The 20504-nt window shown below is 33.8% G+C and overlaps 1 protein-coding gene across 2 annotated transcripts; it reads right to left on the reverse strand.

Moving 5' to 3' along the window:
- Positions 1-1835: 1835 nt before the first annotated feature.
- On the reverse strand, positions 1836-5874 carry LOC122518093 (zinc finger protein 16-like). 2 transcript variants are annotated; one of them, XM_043636777.1, is made up of 4 exons: positions 5737-5874; positions 4761-5010; positions 4229-4670; positions 1836-4125 (listed from the first exon to the last, which is right to left on the reverse strand). In XM_043636777.1, exons 3-4 carry the CDS (start codon positions 4623-4625, stop codon positions 3659-3661), a joined length of 864 nt encoding a protein of 287 aa, XP_043492712.1. In that variant the 5' UTR covers positions 4626-4670; positions 4761-5010; positions 5737-5874; the 3' UTR covers positions 1836-3658. The 2 variants fall into 2 exon arrangements, with proteins under 2 accessions (XP_043492712.1, XP_043492711.1); XM_043636776.1 differs by lacking the exon at positions 5737-5874 and adding an exon at positions 5288-5571.
- Positions 5875-20504: the final 14630 nt, after the last annotated feature.

Consider the following 20504-nt stretch of genomic DNA (forward strand, 5'->3'; position numbering starts at 1 on the left):
GAATTTCTCCGAAGGATGAGTGTAATGGATGAGAAAAAATATTTTTCTACGAAACGTCGAAACTCTTAATCGTACTAAATCGATCGATAGAGCCAAAAGTGAACTCGATTGAAAGCCTTCGTACAAGAAACGCATGATCTTCGAATGGGTCAAACTAAAAGGTGTGGTTTGCAACCCAAAAAAAAAGAAATAGAAAAGAAAGGAACGATAGGAATGTGGCCTAATCAATCATTTTAATATTATCATTATTATTATTTTTATTATTAAATATAAAGGTGTAACAAAACAGAAATGTAGAGTCCTCGATGTCGAAGGAAAAGAATTTATACTTGTATTCACCGCTTTTTTTTCTTAATGTTTAATAGTTTTGTTATAATTTTTGGTACCGTAGCTCAAGCAACAAATCACATTCCTATCGATTAAAGTAGATATTGTTGATTTTTCTTATTTTTTTTTTGGGGTGCGAACCAACAACAAAAGCCTTGTACTCTCCTCGTTCGTCAATGAAGAACAAACAAACAAACAAACAAACAAATAAAATGTTTTAGTTTGTTTAGTTTGTCGTCGTCCACTTGGTGTGCATGCGTGCGTGCGTGCGTGCGTGTAATAACACAAAAAAATATACGTTTTAAAATGCGTGCGATAATTTTATCGTCGTGTTGTGTTGTGTAGTAATTAAAAAAAGAAAAAGGGGTGTGCGAACGAGTGAGAGATGAGAATACGGATCGATCGAAGGGAAATTGTGGAAGAATAAGAAGTTACGTATATTTACAAAGAAAAGAAAAGAAAAAAAAAAGAAAAGAATATGATGATGAAAAAGAAGAAGAAGGAGAAGAAGAAGAAAAGAAAAAAATTCCTCGACATAGTACAAAGCATTTAAAAAAAGCTCAATCATTTTCTTTTTCTTTTTCTTTTTTTTGTTTTTTGTCCGAATGCGTAGGTCTAGACGAGAGAGAATTTACAAAGTTATTCTTGTTTTTTTAATCTTTTTTTTTTTTTATTCTTAGAGGGGCTCGTCTATTAAAATAATAACGAAACAAAATAAAATGAGAAGCAGAAAATTTAGAAAGAACACGATACTGATCTTAAATCAATAACCGATAAAAAGATAACATTCTTTTCGTTCAGGCATATCCTAATTTTGTTCTGTTTTCATTATTATTATTATTATTATTAATTATTATTATTATTATTATTATTTCGTTAATACCTTCCTTGTCCCCTAAATCTACAAAAAAAAAACCCACCCCCACAAAGTTGAACATTTGTACCGTAGTCTTCCAGGGTACAAAACATGCAGTTCTTTCGTCGTCGTGTATAAATCAAAAGAAATAAATACGAAGATTTTGGAAGGGAAAAAAAGAAAGGGAAAGAAAGAATGAGAAAGTGTGTGTGAGAGAGAGAGAGAAATAAATGTACGCAATATAAAAGAGAATGTATGTGTTTGTTTGTGTGTGTGTATGTGTGTGAAAGAGAGATAGAAAAAGGATAGGAAAAAGGGTGAAAAATGGTTGAGAAAAGCATTAAAGGAAAAAGAAATTGAATGGAAAAGAAAGAGATGAGAAAACAAAAAGAAAAATTGTGTATAACTTAGGCGATCCCTCTGATGATCTCAGCGTTTTATTTTTGTATAGAGTGCATAAAACGTGTAACTTTCAGGAACGCATAAGGGGGAAAGAAATAAACAAAAAAAAAGATGGATAATTAGGATGAAAAAAACAAAAAAAAGGGGGGCAAGACTTATATGAATAAGGAAGGAAGATATGAAGAAGATGTGAAGTTGAAGATAAAAGAAAAAGAAGAAGAGAAGAAGAAGATAAAAAAACACACATGCGTTTAGAAAGATATGTAGGTATAATATAGCAACCATACAGAGAGAAGACGAATTTAGGCTACGAAGTGACGGAAGTTTAAAGTTTGTGAACATTTTTCAAATATTTCCCAGTGCGCTGCTTTATGTAATACCCTACATAATACATATACATATATAAAAATTGTAAAAAAATGCTGGAAAAAGTGCAAACGTCGTTGAAGTTTTATTTTTAACCGATCATCCTCGTTTGCTCCCTTTTTTCTTTAGAAAGAGTAGAATTTTTTAGAATTAGAAGATATTCTTTTCTCCAAGATCGCATAGATTTAAACAAATTTACTTATTTTTATATAATAATGAATTTATTTTATCATCACTTTTTGCTACAATCGATAACAGAGCGTTTTCTTTTCTTTCCTTTCCTTTTTTTATTATTTCTTTTTGTTAACTGTTTTTTCTTTTCTTTTATTTACTTTCTCCCCATCTTGCCTGGCGTGTACATAATCATCTTTGTACACTATTAAAATTATAATACCACAAAATCGATAGACAGTCAATTATTCTCCATAAATATAAATAATATACAAGAATAATACAACATAATAGTATTAATAATAATAATCAAGTAAAATTTATAATAGTACTAAAAAGAGATGACTGTGAAGCAGTGATAACGGTAGCGGAAGTAGTGGCAATAGGGATTGTAACAATAATAATAATCATATTATAATAAAATAACGATATAATAAGGTATACATATACACGTTCATTTTGTAACGTAAGTATATGTATATGTGAGTCAGTGTATGTTTGTTAATACATGAACAGTGTAAATGTAAAGTACCAACTATTAATTAATTACATTCACTCTTTTTCTTTCTCTCTCTCTCTTACTCTTTTTTTTATATTTTTTTTTTACCAAACGTATGCACTTAATAACAGACACGCTTTTAGGCAAAATGTCATAAAATATTAAATATCGAATTTGACTCCGTTTCCTCAAAAGATTTATAAATGTGTTCATCTTATTTGCTAATAAGAAAGAGTAGAGGTATAATAACCATTTGTCGTAGTAACTTTTAGCTAACAACATTTAGCGCATTATTCATTTAAACAGTAACGAAAATATTTTTTTAAAGATACATAACAGTCGGTGATTTCCGCGATTATTATTTAACAGAAGTAGAATAATTTAAATTAAATTCTTTTTTCTTTTTCTCTTTTTTCGACAATTATAAGACTAATTTTTTTAAATAAATTATCGCGAGTTAAGTATTATTGATGATATTAATTTGTAACAAATTCAAAAAGGATTCATGATCGTTTGTTTCTATAAGATAATTAACAATAAGTTTCGTTTGCGTGTTAAAGTCGTCTCCTGTCGGCTTTAATCGAGCAAAAATCGATTCGCGATCGACTTGTTGGCGATTCTCCTGTGGTATATATAATATATTTACAATATATCAAACAAATCAAAGTAATATCTACGATTTTACTTTACTCGCGATCACAGATTTGAATAAAAACATATCAAACGATTATCAATCTGGAAAACTCGTAAATATAACAAACGGCTGCATAATACAAACTTATTATCAAAATAATGAAAGCTTATTAATAATGTTTCATCTGCTGCTCGTATCGATACACGTTAAGAGGCAATAACGTTGAACTGCTCGATAAATTGTGATTTAGCAATATTATTTTTCTTTCAATATTAATCACAATTGAAAATGTTTTATTAAAATTCTAATAAAGTTCAACCTTGAAAAATTCGTTTTTCCTAAGATATAAAAAAAAGATTTCTTTGATCATGATTGGTGTAAAAACAATATAACGGTTTTACAGCTAAGTACGCAAAATTGAAAACGGAGGCGGGCCAGCTTGCCTCATCATCATAGCAAAACTACTCAGTCCTTCTTCGTTGGTACTTTGACCATTTTGGTTATTTTGCGAGCTATTTAAAATTTTATTTCTACTACTGTTGTGACTCTGTAAATGCTTTTTCAAATGATCTTTCCTATAAAATGCTTTACCACACTCAGTACAAATTTGATTTTTACTGCCCGAATGAATAATCATGTGGCGTGCAAGATGCTCGTTACGTTTGAATGCCTTACAGCACATATTGCATTGATAAGGTCTATCTTTATTGTGGCCTTGTTTATGTCGATCGAGATGTTCTTTACGTTTCAAGCTTGCACCACAGATATCACAAATATGAGGCCGCTGCCGATGATCCTCTAGGTGTTCATGTAACGCTTCGCGATCTTCAAATCTATATGCACATTCTGGACAATGATATATCAGCATACCTTTGATAAAATTTGAAAAAAAACATTATGACAACCTTACTGATGTAAATATCAAATATTTTAAATATTACTTCAAATAATATATTTATGATTAAACATTTACCATTAATGTGCTGTGGTTCTACTTCAAATTCAAGCTTGGGTCTAACTTCTTGACAATTGTGTGAAGAATTATTGCTATTATCCTCGTATTTAGTTACATAGGGCAAACCTAAAGTACTAGAACAACGTGCCAAATATTCTGAAGTAAGTCTGAAATCTATTTGCAAGGGATCGGTCATGGTAGCCGCATCTACTTTTTGAATGGTTTGCGTGCTGGAAGATTGATGCGATATTTGAGGACACGTCTCCTTATTCCCACAATTATTTTCATTTCTATTTTCATCTGTTTGCTGCACATGCGGTGGTGGATGAGTAGGATACGTATATCCTGTCATGTTTGGTTGCGGATGGTCATGTATTTCGGATGGATATTTCACATTATGTGGATTATAAGCCATGTTATATTAAATCACACTAATTTAACTGCCTTCTAGCATTTGTGCCTATAAAATTGAACAAACTTTTAGATTTTATTATTTTTATATAACATTAAATAATTTTTAAATGGTGAGAAGGAACATTTAAATGCTTACCTTCTAATAGTGCTTTTTACAACACCGGCACATTACAAGTTGTTATTTCTTCGTATTAAACTTGATCATTATTACCATATTGTTAATTCATTAAAACTGTAAATGCCTAGAGTTTATAGAAAAAATTTTGAACAAATCATTTCATCCTGACATGAGAAGACATCCGTTAAAGTAAATTAATATTCTTTCATAAAAGTTTCCGCTTGTAGAATAATTGTCTTCTGCGATACGATATCATCGAATTAAAATTCTGCAAGATAAAAAATCGTATGGAATTTATATTAACATATCATACGTTAAAGATTTTATTTTATTTGTGTTATATACAATAATTCTTTCTACGATAGAATAATTAGAAAATAATCAAAAAATGTTGGAAATCTGAGCGTACATAAAATGCATGCGAATAGAAAATAAAAAATATTGCATTGGTCGGAGAAGAATGTCACCCATGTAATCACGAATCTCTTTCCTTTGCCTTTAGAAATAACGTCAGAGATTAAAAAAAAGAAGAAGCATTTTCTTACCATGTAACAAGAATTAAATTGACAGAAGAAAGTGAATGGACGAGAACTAATCACCTAATATACGATTTATATAAAACTAATTTCTAATTATAATCTAAGATTGATTGTGAAATCAAAGAATGTATCTTAACTCGTAACGTTTCGTCAACGTTCGTTACCACGATAAAGAACGAAAAAGTCTGATTGACCAGGTCAGGACAGGTGTTACTCTCCGTCCCTTTCTCTCTCCCTCTCTCTCTTTCCATCACTATCTCTCTTTCTCTTTCATTCTCCACCCCCCACCCTTTCACCCTTTTTCTGATTCTTTCTCTTTCTTTTTTTAATTTTTTTTTTTAATTCCTATTTTTTCAAAGAATTCAAGCTTTTTTTTATCCAGATGAATTTAAAAAAAGTCATTGACCCTAAGCCATAGTTCCAAGATGACAATTTTCCCATCAACATGCACTTACCATCGGGTGATGTTCACGTAGAAAACAGTGACGTTCGTTCCTATTTGTTTGTATCCAGTCCGGCCATCTTTACCTATCAGCTGCTTTGCGATCCGTTCGTACTTTCTCTCTCTCTCTTCCTCTCTCTCTCTCTCTCTCTCTCTCTCTTTCTTTTTCTTTCTTTATCTCCGTGATTGTAGAATTACTTGTTCGTCCTTCGAATGCATTCTCTTGATAAATCTTTTATTACATATTATATTATTTGCAATGATCTATTTATTATCGATTTATACACGCATAACGTAATGGTTTTTATCGTATCTTTTAAGTTTTAATTACATATCTAATAAACGTATGCACAATTAATGTAAGTAAGATTAAAATGAAAAGGAGAGCATTTAATCGAATTCAAAATCGGCGGCGATACCTGGCTACGATAATAGCGCCTTTTGATTGAACATTTGATTGAACCAATAGCATAGCTTCTTTCGGACATCGTTGTGGCGCCAACATATTGTGCTATTTAAAATATGCTATTAGCCCTGACTGATTAACATCTTTTTATTTGCTTTATTTTTTATGTATATCTTCTTCAGAAGAATTATGCAATTGTCTCGGGATATAATAATAATAAAATATAATAGAAGTTAATGCAAAGTCTGTTATTAAACAGTTACCGTATATAAAAGCAGTACTTTACTATCTACATGTTTTAAAATTATCTGCCCTATGTAAAGAAAGTTTGTATGTTTTACATAATGATTCCTTAATTAATAAATTATAATTTTTCTTAAAAATATATTGTACATACTTAAACTTTAATATTTCACCTAAATATGAACAACTATGAAGACAATTATTTAATTCATACAGTGAATAAGTAAGCTACTCGAGTGAGCCACTATAGTGGCCATCGACCTGGAAAAAATAATCGATAAAGCCAATATAGTGGCAGGCCGGCTAAGGCCTATATCGGTAATTGCAGTGCTCTACCTTTATCCATCGACCGTCGGTAACTCCCACTGTCGGTAACTCTCATTGTCGGTAACTCTCATTGTCGGTAACTCCCACTGTCGGTAACTTCCACTGTCGGTAACTTCCACTGTCGGTAATATTAGACTTAAAATTTTTTTTACTCTACATCGGTAATATTTTGTATTTAGGTTCCTGACGGTCAATATTATTAAAGTACAAACTCTCATTAAAAACGGTCGATGTTTTATAAATATTACCGACGGTGGCAGTTACCGACAGTGGGAGTTACCGACAGTGGGAGTTACCGACAGTGAGAGTTACCGACGGTGGCAGTTACCGACGGTTGATGGATAAATGTAGAGCACTGCAATTACCGATATAGGCCTTAGCCGGCCTGCCACTATATTGGCTTTATCGATTATTTTTTCCAGGTCGATGGCCACTATAGTGGCTCACTTGAGTAGCTTACTTATTCACTGTTTGAATTAAATAATCGTCTTTATAATCATTCATATTTAAGTGAAATATTAAATTTTAACAACTTTTTTGTGTTGTTATACTTTCTTAAAAAGGTAATTGGTAAATTAATTATCCTACTTTATTATAGTTAGAAGGAGTCTTTTTAAATTTAAAGAACATTTGCAATATCCGAATCAAGGAATTATAAATATACTACGTAGTAAATCATGCATCTATTTATTTCTTTTTAATTATATTAAGACCGAATCTATCTTACGAATGTATAAAAATGGTATCGTTAAAGGTTTGCCAAGTTTAAATAACGCGCAACATTTCTAAAAATATATTTTACAACAAATAAAAACATCTTGCAATTAAAGGAACGACGATGATTCATTATCATCAATATCACAAATTGCATTCGATGATACCTCCTTTCGTGATTCATTCGTTCCTCTTGATAATATTCGTCGATTTCACGATATCGAATGAAAAAAAAAACATATATATATATATAATATATAATAGGGGTCTACCGATATTAGCTACGATATTGTGTGAATCATATCGAGAACCCTCTTGGTCATTCAGTTACCGGCCGGAAGTCATTCGTAAATATGGTAAAAATAAGGAGACGTTGTTAAAACTATAGTAAAGGATAACATCGTTCAATTTTTCTTAATCTTCGAGCCATTTTTTTTCTTTTGCAAATATTTCACGAGTCATAGAAGGACAGTTAATCATAAAGAGTCAATTAATGTTACGTGTAACAATTATTGGTGCATAAGGAAATTTAAATAAAACGCAGTAACATCAATAACAATGTGTCTGTTATAAATATTTTGTTTGAAAAAAAAAAAAAAAAAAAACTATGTCATCTCGTAGGATGAAACCAAACGAAAACGGAAGGCAACGTTAACACGAAATTACTCGTGGGAGCATATTTTAACAGGTTCGTTAACGATCGAACGTCAAACGTGTCTCTCTCTCTCTCTCTCTGTCTCTCCGATCTATTTTACAGGCGTCGTTACCAACACGATCAAAACGTCGGTTTACGAACGTTCATTCTCACACATACACACACACACACCGATGATAACGTAAGGCAACGTGTGATAGAGTGGGGCAGGTAAAATACACACACACATAGACACATACATAGAGAACGTTTTAGAGCATTTGGAGATATTCCAAAGTGCTGCCTTTCGCATATGGAATCGAGGTTGTATTCGTACGCTTATATTCGCCTTTTAAACGTGAGGTTTGCGTGACAGTAAAAAGCCTAATCGAAAGCCCCGCGTTGTGTTGCTGGTGCTCTTCGTGGCTCGGTTTGGTGTAGGACTCGCGTGGGGAACCCTGACATGCATTCGAATATGGCAAGACACTTAAACGTAGACTATATTTGGATTTTAATACGATCGCGATCGTTCGATTGTGACCTTTTCAAAGTAGAACAACCAAATTTATTAATCTTTTTTAAATATTAAAATATATATATTAAACCCCCCCCCCCAAAAAAAAAAAAACCTAAAAAATCTTTTATTTAAAATGAATTAAATTGTAAATCAATTCTCCCTCGTAAAAATCTATAAGACAGTTAATACATACTTAATTGACGAGTAGTATACCCCTCCCAATCGAAAACAATTATTACTACGTCTAATATCGAGATACCAGCGTGTTGCCCACAGATAAGACTGGCAAGAGGGGTGGGGGGTTCAGGGATAAGCGATAAACATTTGTAGTATCATAAAAAAAAAAAGAATTAGGTGTATGGTGGGGGGGTTAGGAGAAGCTTCGAGGCAATGCACAAAGTGACCATATTTGGTGTTGTTAGATTACGTTCAATACGTGGGCGTGAACCTCGGCACCCTCGTTACTTCGTAACTGAATCGCTCCAGTTACGTCGTGGTACGCACATTCATGATACTAATTAATTTTTGTTGGAAGATGCGACGTTTGACGAATGAGAATACAAAATTAGGAAGAGAAGAAGAAGAAGAGGGAGGAGGAGGAGGGGGGTTAGAAAAGGGAGGAATGAGAAATGAAAAGGGGGTAGGGAGAAGTTTAAAGGGGGAGGGATGGTAAAAATATGTCGACGTCTGGAAATCGACCTTTATCGTACAGAGGATACCAACATCCGCAGGATAACGACTGCTAGTGTCCCACCACAGGAAGGGGAAGCCCTCTTTTCTTCTCTTCTCTTCTCATTTTGCGGATACCAACTCTCTTTCTCTCTTTCTCTCTCCCAACTTCACAATCCAAAAGGTTTTTATCGATTTCAGATAAAAAAAAGAACTACGACATTTCCTCGGAATTTCCAAGGAATTTTCTTCTACTTTTTACTTTTATTTCTCTCGTTTATCGTCTTGTCCGTTCCATTGTATTTTGATTAGATTTTGGATAAAATACGATTCTGATATTTTTAAACGTATTTTACTAGATGGTATTTCATTTTTTGTCTCGTCACTTGTACGAAATTGGCAAAGGGTTAAATACCTTTCTTTATTTTCTTTTTTTTTTAGGAAGGGTGTCGAAAAATGAAGGAGATATATTTATTATTATTGCTTCCTCGTTTTAAAAAATAAACGAATATATATATATATATATAGTCATTATTATTATTATTATTATATCTGCAAAGTGGTTTCCGTGATTTCTCATGCGTCACTAGGTCAGAATATAACTTTCTACCGAGGAACGATGAACCGTTCTCATAAATGTGCTCGATGCCAATTTCCTTATTTCATATATACAAGGTGAGATCAAAGTCCCTTTTTTTATCTAATTAATTCTAAACAATATATATATATATATTTATTCAGAGTCAATTGTATATATTCAATTTTATTTGAGTTCATTTAAATAAATTGTTCAAATTGGTATCCATTATACTACACAACTAATAAATATCGTTTGATCACCGATATGACGAGTAACACCAATCGAGAATTAAACGTAACAAATTCTACAACAATTATTTTTATCAATTGTTAAAAGAAAAGTGACTCATCCATCGTATAATATTTATCGACGTTTTAAAAACGTTTACATAAATTATAATAATTTGTTTGTTCTAAGGAAAACGATCGGCTAACTTTTTTTATTCGAATTTTCCTCCTTCAGTGGTGAGGAAATATTTAAATGAAAAAAAAATGAAAAACGAGACAACCTCTCCTCCCCCCACTCCCATAGAGGATACACCAAGTTTAGATTCGGTTGCACAGTGATATATTAAATTTACATCTTCCATCGTATCTTTTGTATTTAAACAAACAAATAAAAGATTTAATTATTGAATTATGAAAAAGAGGAGAGAAACGGGTAAACTATGTCTGCAGATGCGCGCATACGCACAGCATGCTGCGACGCTTACTTCGATCGAGTCTCTCGGTGATGACCTTGATTTCTGAAGCCGTGAAAAGATCCCGTCGTCGTAGAGTCAATTAAACCAAGCCACCAAGTCATTGACTTCGCCGTTTCACGGCCAATTTCTCATTGGCGTCCTATAATACGGTATTATATGTATAAATACATGTATATACGTATAGACGTACACACATACATGTACACACATGTATAAGTTGTGCCGAAAAATCTTTTAACGATCTCCCACCTTTCTTTACATATCATTACAAAAGTTTCATATGAGATATACACGACACACTGACTCACTTTTATTTCAAACGCGTTCTCCATACATAACGAAAAAAAAAAAGAAGAAAAAAAAAAGCCCCCCCCTCCTTTGGGGCAAGAAAAGAAACCGATTTCAAACGATCGACGAGTGTGTCTTTGAATAAAAACGGATATTAAAAAATGTATATTAAAAATGAATAAAAAGTATTTTGATTGATTTCGATCAAAAAAATTGGCCTCTTATATCACCCAGATGGAAAGTAACGAAACTGTCGTCCAATTACAGATGATACCCCCCCCCCACCCCTCGAATCAATCGGATCCAGAGCAACGATACGGAATTATTTCGATGAGAGAGTTATAGGAGGAAAGAAAAAAGATGAAGAAGGATCTCGCATACGGTCGAACGAATTCAATTTTATTCAATCGATTATGAAAAGAATATTTCTATGCATGGATAGTTCTCATATACGTTTAATACACGTTAAGTATCATAAATAAACAGTGATATCCTTAAACTGGGATCTAACAATGCGTCGCGTTGTTGAGTTAGGCCTAAAATCACGCGAGTTTTTAAGGGGGTCGTGCGTGACGCGTGTCTACCCACGCGCACAGGGGCTGTGGGGCGAGGGAAGAACCCATAGACTTAGGTGCATTAGGATTTAGGATAAAGATAGATGATATTAGAAAGAAACAGGAGCTTGGATCCTTGCTGTGAGTGTATTCGTGTCTCTCTCGATGATTTCAACGGCGCCACAAGGGGGTGGCTCTCTCTCTCTCTCTTGTTCAGTCTTTAACTCTCTGCATGGGGTGAGTCATGGTGTTACCACCACTCCTCGTGCCTGGGCGTGGTGGCCACCACTGCAGACGTCTCTCATCGATCTCTCTACAGCCGTGAAACACCATGGGCCAGAGAGAGTCTCTGCTTTTCGGCTGATTCGCGCACGCTCCTCTATACGTTTTTCCATCCCTTTTAACCACCCACATCCACCCTCCCCAGCTCCAACCCCTCGATCCCAACCCAACTACCAAATTATTCTTGATTCACTTGACAGGAGATTGGAAATATATCGAAAAAAGGCAACTGACGATGATGACGTTTAATATTTTAAACTTGTCTCATGATGAAAAAATAAAAGAAAACACATCGCGAAATTATATTTGAAGTAACGTAAGAATGAAAAAAGAAATAATATAACGATCTCGATTAAAAAATGTTTGAAATATGTTAACATATTTGAAGTGATTTTAAATGATAATTATTATTGTACTCTGTCGTAATTTTATAGATGATAGATCGAAGAATGATAGATAAGAGCTCGTAGGATGACACATGGTTCTATAAATCAAGAATTAGGATATGTGGGTACATATATACCTTGCGAAGGAGAATAGTAAATTTTCTTCAAGCTTCCTATTTAATGCAAGAAAATAAAAAAAGTAGAAGACGGTCAGGGTTCCAAACAGTCAGCAGGGTTTTAATTAACATTTCCGAAAGGAAAGTTGTAGTTTGAAAGGCAAACATAGTAATGTTAGTTAAAAATAGAGAATATGGTTGCTATTAGTGTAGTCTAAGGCCAAATAAAACGTTTTCGTAAGGAAACCTTTTCGATGATCGAGGACAGCTGCAGAGAACTCCGGAGGACGTCGAAAACCTACTACCATATCGTTTCAAATTCGAACGTTCCCCATCTGTGTAGTTGGTTCGTCGTCGTAGTCGTTGTGAGTCATCGGTTGCCAGCCGAGTTCACGTATAGACTCATTTCTCTCTCTCTCTCTCTCTCTTTCGTATTCTCTCTCGTTCATCCACCCCAAAAGGGAGTTCTCGACGAGACTTTCCTATCGAGCGGTGAATCCAATTTCTAGTCTAGGAGGCTTACTATAATAGAAATGTATCGAGTGTATTATATTAACTATATTTCTAAACTATAAATCATTCTTACCTAAGAAAAGAATAACTTGACACCCTATATACTATATATAAACCTTTGTTTTCGTTGTATCATTTAAGTTGTATGATTTAATTGAATGAAATGTTATGAGAAGTGATAAGATGTATATCAGAAAATTGATCAAAGGATTCCTGAGATCAAAGTAATAGTGTGTGTGTGTGTAAGAGTACTTGTATTGTATACCAAGGACTACTCTAGTTTGACCAAATATCCAAAAATGTCTACCCTTTTATCCAGTACCATCAGATCTTCCATAGAAAATACGAAGTCTTTCCTTCCAACCCCACACCCACTGGAGCAAAGTTATTTCTAGCGAAGTAAAATGTAGGAGTTCACAAAGAATCGAGTTATTCGACTAGATAGTATAGGAATATAACGGGGCGACAGGTGTCGCGATGAAAGCAGGTTCTTCTGACCGATTCCCAGGCTCGTATCTCGTTTAAATTGTATTAATGCATCTCTAACGTCAAATATTATCATCGTTGGAACTTTTATCATTTTTTTTTTTTTCTTTATAAATTATTCATTTTAATCGAAGACAGACGTATTCAGATATTTTTCCTCTCTTTTTTATTTTTTTATTTTTTTTTTCGGTGTACATTTAAATATGACCGACGAAAATATTTATTTTATCTCGAATAAATAATAAAACAAATGTATAAGTGTTGAACGTGTACGACTTGATTACAAATTAATTAATTCGAAAGATATAATTGTTAAAAGAAGAAAAAAAATACACACACACACACGCATACAAATGTATTGTTCAGGTAGAAGAGATCTAGATACGGTCCTGGGTCCGTTGCTTCTCAAGATCCGTTTCCAGGCTCCCGCGTTCTAGCCCCGGGGCAACGTAAAACACGAAGAGTTGTTTCATTCGTGAACTGAAAAAGTGCAACGTGCTTTGATAATCTGTAACTCTCGGTCCTTTGTAAAATAGTTTTACTTAGATACGTTTTCACGATGATAGTATCGAGCAGGTAACAATGGCAAACGTCGTAGAAGATATTTTTATGAACGAAAATAACAAATAAAAAAGAAAAAGAAAAAAACAAGGAAAAGTAGAAAATTCCGTGACGAGTAAATCACGGAACTATTATTCTCACCTCATTGAATTTAATCTCACGACGAGATTTTATATATAAATTTGCAAATATTATATTTTTTAATTACATAGTTATGTACGCATAAAGTATTTTACAAATGTGAGAAGAGAAACCCCCGATTGCTCCCATTCCTGTTCACCCATTTGACTTTTATTCCTTTTATTTCATTTTATTCCGTATAAAAGAAAAAGATAATCAATAAAAAAAGATTTCATATACGCGTTAACAAACTTGAACTTGGAAAATATGTGGAACGCATGCGGTCGTATCGTGCCGTGCCGTGCCGTTAGACGTCGCGTTGTGTGGCTTTTATCTTACGAGACGTTCACTATTGCACATTTGAAATCGTAGACAGAGTTTGAGAAATGTGGAATAAAATTACACGCATTACACATAGTGACAGAATCGAAATGACATTATAAGTTGTTACATGGTATGGTGTTTTCTCGGCTGACAATGGGATTTTAGGGAATGGGTTTTACGTAGAATATATTAGACATAATGGTTTAGGTTGTGGTTCGGTAAACCTTGACAACCCAAGCCCCTATCTTCGAACTTATACACAAAGAGAAACATTCTTTCCTTTGTTATCAAATTCAACGATGTTTAGAACCTTTTTTAAGAAAAGAGTCTTTTCTCGTTCCATTAGTACAATCAAACCGTTGATTATTCCTCCCCCCCCATTCTCGTTTCTAAAAACATCGTTTAATCTCATAAATATTTGTATACGGAGTATACAGAATACCGTGTATCACAAATAATTTCGTATGGCATTATAATCGAACGATTATAAACGCTCGTTTGCATTTCGTGTCATTGGATATCTCTTTTCTACCTATCACGAATCCATTTCCAATGCTCATATATCACCATCATCGGAATCATGCGAATATCGTTGCAGAAATTCTCCATTAAATACGATCAGCTCAATTCCCTACTTCTACTCTTTCCAGTCGGTTTATTATGCACACTTTGCAAAATTATTGCTGTTATCGGAATGATTTATGTTTAGTTGACGTTAGTTTCTGCAATGAGATTGTCAATTATCTTGAACAAAGTTCCAAATCAAATGTTTCTTCGATCATTCGTAACGAATACACGAAATTATTGATTTTGAACTATGACAAATTAGAATGAATTATTTAACAACCGTAAGGGTTCTAAACCAACTGGTGACGACCCTGGTTGTTCCCTCGGTATTCCCTTTTACTCTCCCCTCACTTCCTTAACCGCTCATTCTATACGACGAGAGAGTATAACCTACACTCGGTACCACCCATTCATCCGGCAGTTTTTGCCTACCGGTTTAACGAACCTGCACTTCGTTCCAGTTCCATTCAGCTTCGGAAAGCCTTTTTTGCTACCCGGCGACAATTCTACTCGCGAGATCATTGCCGATGAATGGGTGGAAAAGAGTAAGATGAGAGAGTCGTTGACGATTCGTCTTATTAAAAATAACAAATCAAAATGATACCATTCAAATTCACGTGATTCAAATAATCGTTCTGAAAAGGGATGCGGAGCAAACTAAATCATTCGTTTTAGGATAAAAGATAAAAAATATTTGGTTGGTTATTCGAATCATATTCTATGTTAGGATAAATGATTCATTTGATCACTCATGGTAGGAATAAGTATACCATATGAAGTATCGGTATAGATTTTAAATTAAAATCCAACTCCAACGCAATGTTTAGAATTAGCAATTGGTGTGTGTATGTGTGTATGTGTGTGTATGTATCTAAGCAAGAAACGTGAAAGTTTCCCTTAAAAGATCGTGCGAACTTGAAAGATAATCAATCTATCCATAGATTTTTCTACGTGCGTGTTGTTATATGTGTGTGTTTTCACTAACACGAACATAAACACGCACGCACGTACACGCACGCGTGTGAATAAGCATCTCAGGCCAAGTGCAGCGTTCTCGTTACATACGAAAGTAGGCCAGCAATACTTCTACTCGAAGACAGTGCGTCTCACTTACATAAAAATGCGACCAGTTTCCTTGTTCAAATAATGTCGGTTCTTCTTCTTCTTCTTCTTCTTTTTCTACTTTTTCTTCTTCTTATTTTCTATCTTATCTATAACTAGCTAGAAAAAAAAAAATTGCATCTCTCGAACCAGGATACGTTTTACCTACCCCCCCCCTCCACCTTTAAACGTGTTACATTTATTTCATTGCAAACAAATTTACCCTGAAAAATGTTTAGTTTAGAAAATAAACATTTTCTATTTTTTTAAATTTTTTTCTATTTTTCGTTGAGACAATAAAATGTGAGAAAAAAGATTTAGCAGTTAGAAGTGAATTAACAAAGCAGTAACGGTTATCGAACTGGTTCCCATCATCATCATCATCATCATCATCATCATCATATCACCGTGTTCGAGAGAGCATGAACATTCCTACAGAATGAAATAATTGTAATTATTATTTATCTTAAAAAGTAGTACACACACGCGTGAACAAATATATATGTATATGTATATGTATGCAGATGTCTATTCTGTTTCCAACAGAAAAGAACCTTTCGGAAGATGCATCCGGACGTTTCGATTGTATCGTGACTGCCCCCCCCTTCCACCCTCTCATCCTTTACCCCCCTCGAGCTTCGTAAGAATTCAAGAAGCATTCGTCGCTTATAAATAGCCATTTCCGTTTGGACAGGTAGCCAGGTTCGATTATGTTTATTCCGTTTGTATAATTCATGTCTGATAATATAATCGTCAAGTGTACAATTTTGTTTAATTTTTGTTGTTACATCAATACGAACAAAGTTGTTTAGGATTTAACAAGAGTAGATCCTTTACAGATATTTCATACTAATCGATGTAATAAACGTATGATTTGAATTGATACTAAATTAATTAGAAAATTCGAATTTTTCATAAAAATTATGGATTTTTGTTTTGTTTTTTCAAATAGTTTCGAGCATATTTATATATCGCAATTGAAGTTAGCCTCAAGATTTTTATAGATGGAGGTTTTTTACCAACGACAAGTAGCAGTAGCAGCAACAAGATAGATTTCTTTAAAGCAAATAATAAACTACGAGAAATTCTCTTAAACACCAAGCATCGTCTGACCGCAAAACTCGACACTGCTGCGAACGAGCAAAGAGAATTACTAAGAAAGATTTTTCCTTCAGTTTTATTATTTCTCTCTCATCGAGAGCTAAAGATTAAACGCTTGAAAGAATAAATTACTTCTCGTAGATATATATATATATCGTTAAAAATAATTATATATTAAAAGTAAATTAATTTGATTTCACTAATAAAAATATTGGTGAGCTTAGAAAAAAAACTGTTTGCAACGATTTCAAATAATTTTTAAAACTTCAATAAAGAGATAATATTTAACTATGAATTTATAAAATAATTGACCTTTTTCGGTAATCCTGACGTTTGACGACCGTGTTCCGAATCCTTGACCCCCCTTATGAGCGAACTTACAAAGAACTGTCCCGAGGAAATGAAGTCAAGAACACGACTAACGTACCAACATACATGCATACATATGTTGGAAACATGCAACGTTTTAGCCAGGTAACATGCTCGACCACCGTATATACGTTTTACCGGTTGTCTACCTGTTCTGGATCACTCAGTGTCTTGTCTACAAGGTCAAATTCACGAAGAATCCAACTTGTTCTGACCTCGACGACCACGACGACGACGACACTCCACGTATATCACGATTATCTCGAGGTCGTCTCTTGCAAATTTTCTTATTCTCGTCCTTCATATTACTATATATATATAATCTCGCTATTACTTCACTTTACTAAACCTTTCAAACTCTATTCCGTAATTTTTAATATGATAATTTGGTCTGTGTCTATCTTTTTTCCTCTTTCATTTTTTTTTCTTTTTTTCTCTAATTTTCATAAATTAAAATAATAAATAAGATATTACGAAACGTTGATTTTTTTAAAACTGCGTAATAAAAGAAGTATCCTTTGACAGGTTCTTCTCGAATAACAAATTGTTAACCTAAGATCTTTAGGTTACTCGTTACACGATAATAATATTCGATTTTTCAGATACTTATCTTATCGGGTAGATAAGAAAAGTTAATATTTCGAGATGAATTAAAGAAAATTCATTTTTTATGACACTAATACGTTCTAATAGTTTCTTTATTTTGTCTTTCATATTATTTTAACTAAACTTTCTCTTTTGAAACGAAAATTATCAATAGTACCAGTCAGCTCAATGGAATCCCGAAGAATCTCGTTATCGTGTTTTCGTAGAAATTTTAGTAGAAAAACTAATATGACGATTTTTCTATGACGCATTGAATATCTTTCCGTGATGTCAAACTACGTTATAATCATACTAATAGCATGATTATTCAAGTACACGTAATCGAAGTTTGCGTATTTGATCAAAATTCAAGTTAAAGTGTCCGTAGGTGTGTTGTTTTCGATATTAAATTGTGTAAACCGTGTGAACAAATATCGTAGGATGAGTTCGAAGATAAGAAGAAGCACGAGAACAAAATCACGATCAAAAAGAGGAAGGGATGAGATAAAAAAAAGATGATTATAGTAAGATATCGTATAGATCGTATAAATCGAGACAACGTTCTTCAATGGCGATCGCGTAGCATGCGAAGAATCCGGCCAGGAGGAGTGACGACGATAAATAACGCGATCGCTATATTTAGTTGTTCTTTGTATGAGAAAGAAAAAGAAAGAAAGAGAGAGAGAGAGATATTTCATACACACTCATGCGAATGCATATATATATACGTATGAGTGTGTGTGTGTGTGTGTGCGTTTCTTCTTCTTTCTCGATCCTCTTCACTGACTTCTTTCAAGTATTTGTCGTAGAAGTCGTTATGGTCGTCGTGACAAGTCAGCTGACGATAAAGGCAACGATGATGATAATAAGCCCGTTTTGTTATATCTACGTTAATACTTGCGTATACGAATCGTCACACACATGTACTTTACTCACACATATACACATCCCAACATCATATATAGTTCGCGTGAGATGGTTTGCGAATACAGCCGAAGGCAAACTCGAATGATGATTCAAACCAATGACGTCTGCATCCAAGTGTTTCGTGCTATTTTACTAATTTCTTCTTCTTCTTCTTATCCGTGAACGTTTAAACAAAAAATTCAAACATATTTCTTAACATGGAAGGAAATTTTAACCGATATTGTAATAGTGTGAAAAAGATATATGTATATTTTTTTTGTAGTTTTTATTTAGAAATGAATAATGTACGAGGTAGTTTTTATTTAATGTTTTATCTATCATCTATTCGTACGTCAGTGAATCTATGATTTTCAAATGATATGATATATTATAACAATGAAATGTAATTAGATCGAAATAATTGTTAAATATCTCAAGTTGCGAGATGAGAATCATTTTAACAGTTAATATACAAAAATGACGAGTATGAAATTATCTAGATAAATGATATAAGGATTTTATTGTTGTTAGATTTTAAATCATTTTCTAATAAGATTAAAAAAGATGGCGTGCGCATACACACATATATATACACACACACACACACGAGGTAATATTTCACAAGAGTTGGCACGAAGATAGATGAAGAAACTGTGAACATAGTTAGTTACCGGTGTGTTATATCTGATCACTCTTCCGATACGATTAACAACGAAGAGGAGCATGACCATGCAAGTATCCGTTTACCGTAAAAAGCCAATTTTCGCGAGAACGGCGAACACCCGTTGTTAGAGAAATACACGATGCCCCGATCTTTGGGTATTAATTGTTAAGATTTAACGAGGCTTTTATGTTGCTATATGAAAATAAGAATATTTACGTACTTGGCTGATCATCGTCACCATCTCGTAAATAATTCTTCAGCCGACACAAGTCTCGTTTCGAGGCTAATTGAGACATTGATTTCGACACTAATTAAAAAAGTTAAATATTGTAATTAAAACAAAATGTGTAAGAATAATGAATCCTTACAAGATACAACTTGGACTAGCTCCATTTTTATTCAAAGTTTCACTTATTTCAATCGTTGGAACACATTCGTACCTAGGCAGAAGTCCTGGCACGTTTGTAAAGGATCAAAAAGGAAATTGGAGACGAGTCAGAGAGAGGATCGTCTTTTTAACTGAAACTTCTTTACCGAAAGTCAAAGTCCTGGGTAAGATGTTGGAGGTGTCTAAGATAGGTCTACGACCTCCAAAGTAAGATTCCAAACGATTTGATCGTCTGGAGGGTATCCCGACGGATTTTCGTCGTCGTCGTCGTCGTAGTCGTAGTCGTCGTCCAACGGGAAAAAGCCTTAAGCGTTCCTCTTCTGGGTGGGTACGTTGAACTTACCGTCGCATTCTGTATTGATTTCGGTCGCGGAGAGGCAGACGTTACCTACGGCACGTATTCGCGAACGGCACGGCACGCCCATATCGAGAAAAAATGTATTTCTCCTATTTTCTTTTATTATTATCATTGATTTTGCCGAATAATGATAATCTAATAACGATTCTTCTTTCTTATCGTCGACACTTTCGTGAAACTTTGGATAATTAAAAATGGATGACTCGAATAGGATGAAACTGAACGTTATGCCAAAGTTGGCTCGCACGGGTATAAAAGGGGGGGCCTTACGCAAGGCCCCGAAGACCTTGAACGGGACCTTATTTGGTGGACAAGGTCG

Source organism: Polistes fuscatus, unplaced genomic scaffold, assembly GCF_010416935.1.
Source record: "Polistes fuscatus isolate 324 unplaced genomic scaffold, CU_Pfus_HIC Scaffold23, whole genome shotgun sequence".
NCBI lineage: Eukaryota > Metazoa > Arthropoda > Insecta > Hymenoptera > Vespidae > Polistes > Polistes fuscatus.